This window comes from Myotis davidii, unplaced genomic scaffold (assembly GCF_000327345.1).
Source record: "Myotis davidii unplaced genomic scaffold, ASM32734v1 scaffold328, whole genome shotgun sequence".
In the NCBI taxonomy this organism is placed as follows: domain Eukaryota; kingdom Metazoa; phylum Chordata; class Mammalia; order Chiroptera; family Vespertilionidae; genus Myotis; species Myotis davidii.
This window is the reverse complement of record NW_006300373.1, coordinates 3,449,550-3,452,018: the sequence shown is the minus strand read 5'-3', so window position 1 is coordinate 3,452,018 and position 2,469 is coordinate 3,449,550. Positions and strand designations below refer to the sequence as shown.

The window sequence follows — 2,469 nt, the reverse complement described above, 5'->3', positions numbered from 1 at the left end:
CACACCCCCTTCCTTTGCAGCCTCCACGGGTGTTAAAATCTCTCTCCCTCCCTTCCCCCCAGGACAGGGACCCTCTCCACCCCAGACTCCAGGGACTGGCCGGCTGGCACCCACGCGGGTCTGAAAGGCCATCCCGCCCCACCCCCACCCCCCAGGGCGGGTCCGGAGAAGCCCAGCAGTGGAGGCCCAACTGCTCAAGGGTCAAGCCCACAGGCGCACACCCCAGCTGCCATCCCTGCTCCCATCCGCTCCCCGGAGCTCCCCACTAGGCCCCGGCCCCGGATGCTCCCCCCTCTGCCCCCTGGGCATCTGCGAGCTCGCATGCTGGCTGAAACCGAAGCCACTGCGCCCAGACGCGCGCTCTGGCGCTGCTCGGAGTCTTGAAATCTTTCATCCCTCCGCACCCCAGCCCTGCTCCCACACTGAGGGACCAAGCCCCCTTCCCCGCCCGCCCGCTCCCATTGGTGGGCCCGGACCGGAAGTGTTTGCTGACACCGGTTTAAGGAAAGAATAACCCGTCTGGCCACCGGCCGGCCGGCCTGGCCAGCTCTCAGACTTCGCCATTCCGTCCCATCCCAGGAGCGCAGGGTCCCAGCGCCCAGTGCCAGGGGACCGCCGCGAAGATCCTCCTTGTCCCATCCTCCCAGTGAACGTAAAACCCAAGTACGAGGGGAACACACGCAGCTTCCAGACAAAAACCCTGGCAGCTCCCACCATCCCCGACCTCGCCGCTGCAATCCCCACCTGCGGTGCCCAGGAGTCAGCGGGACGGGCGCAGGGAGCTGGGTGCGCACGCAGAGTTCCGAGGGCTGAGCTGCAGGCGCCCGGCCTTGGCCCAAACCTTGTCAATTTCTCTCCCAGAAACTGGGGACTGAGGTCTGCAGCCCACACCGCCCTGTCCCCGGACCCCCTGGCCACTTTCCGTCCTCCCCCACCTCTCCAATCGCCCCGCTCACAGAGAGGCCACGCAGCTTAGGTCCGGCTTGATTATTTTTAAGGACACAAGGAATTGGGGGGTAGGAGGGGGGCGGTGGACACAGGTGATCCTTAGGGGCCAGGTCAGCGTGGACGTTACAAAGTGAGGGGGCGGGGGGTGACGCGGGGAGGGAGCAGCTCAGACCCTGAATCCAGAGGAGGGAGGCAGACGCGCCCGCCTTCCCCAAGGTAACCTACCACTTCCTCTGGGATCTGGGGTGCCGCCCCTGTGCCCCCACTGCCAGCTCCGCGTGCAAGGAGAGCCTGCGGGAGGGTTGGTTTCTGTGTGTCTGTCCATCTCTTACGCGCAGGGAGAGCCCCCAGTTCCTGGTGAGGTCTCCCCGCTTCTTGGAGGGAAGGTGAGCTGGGAAAGGAGGGCTGGTTTCCAGGATGCTTCCGCAAATCCCGCCGGGGCGCTAACCTGCTGAGAGAGGAAAGGTTGATTAAAACCCGGCGGCCGCTGGGTGGCGATTCCTCGAATAATTGGAGGTCAGGGGTGCCTCAGCCGCAGGGAATCAAAGGTCTAGAAGCAATTGGCTCGCCAGAGGTAACATTCGGACCCCTTTGTGTGTAAATTCAAATAACAATGTAACCCAATTTCCTAAGCCCGCGACTAATCCTGAGAGAAATGACTACAAAGAGCAGAATCTGACAGTAATTGCTGGAGGCTGCCAATTTCTTGGGGAATGGCCTTTTGTGGGGGTGAAATTTCCTCCTGCCAGGCCTGGCTAGGAAACCAGTGGGGAGGGCGGGGAGAGGGAAGGAGACACTGATGGGCAGTCACACCCTGCTTAGGGGTGATCTTGGGGCTGAGTGGGCTCCAAGGACATCACCAACCCGGGGCTACCCCGTCTGTGGGCTGTACAGAGGATTGGAAGCTCTCTCTTAAGCACCGGCCTTGCAACCTGTGTGCCTCTGGCCCTGCCCTTGACACTTTCCAGGGAGCCCAGGTGCCTGCCCAGCCCTAGCATGGCAGGGGCTCACTGCCCTCCTCCGAAGGGCGGGCAGGGGGCCTGGGCATCTGTGCCAGAGGGTCGTGATGGTGCCCACCTGGTGCATTTGGCAGGTCACTGGGTGCCAGTGCAGAGGGGTGGGTTGCCCATCTCCTCAGTGTCTTTCTAGGTGACCCCAGGCACGTCACTGTCTCACTCGGAGCTTATTACTATTATTTGGCTTTAAAATGAGGGACCGCTAGAACCGCTGTCTCTAAGCTTCCGTTTCAAAGAGTGCTGTGGGACCATCTCCTGCCAGGTGGACCCCGGCCGTGCCCAAGGGTCTGAGAGGGCGTGCCATGGCTGGGCAGCGCACAGGCAGGCATCTTTTGGACACAGTCCCAGCGCCATTGGGGGCCCACTACCTTCTGCTCCCGACGGGTACTGGCACTGCCCTGCGGGCTCCCTCCGCCGCGGGCACGGGGCGCAGCTCAGGGGCAGCCCCTGCATCGCAAACGGGGGCTTCCCAAAGACTTTGGCTACGCGGCCGGGCTCCTCGCGG

General features: G+C 63.2%; 1 protein-coding gene across 1 annotated transcript in view; it reads right to left on the bottom strand.

The window, feature by feature from the left end:
* Positions 1 to 1,934: 1,934 nt before the first annotated feature.
* Positions 1,935 to 2,469, bottom strand: part of IRX6 (iroquois homeobox 6) — a 24,713-nt gene continuing 24,178 nt past the window's right edge. The window contains exon 6 of the mRNA XM_015572647.1: positions 1,935 to 2,462. Within this exon, the coding sequence (XP_015428133.1) occupies positions 2,151 to 2,462 (312 nt within the window). The 3' untranslated portion in view covers positions 1,935 to 2,150. The remainder of the gene's footprint in view (positions 2,463 to 2,469) is intronic.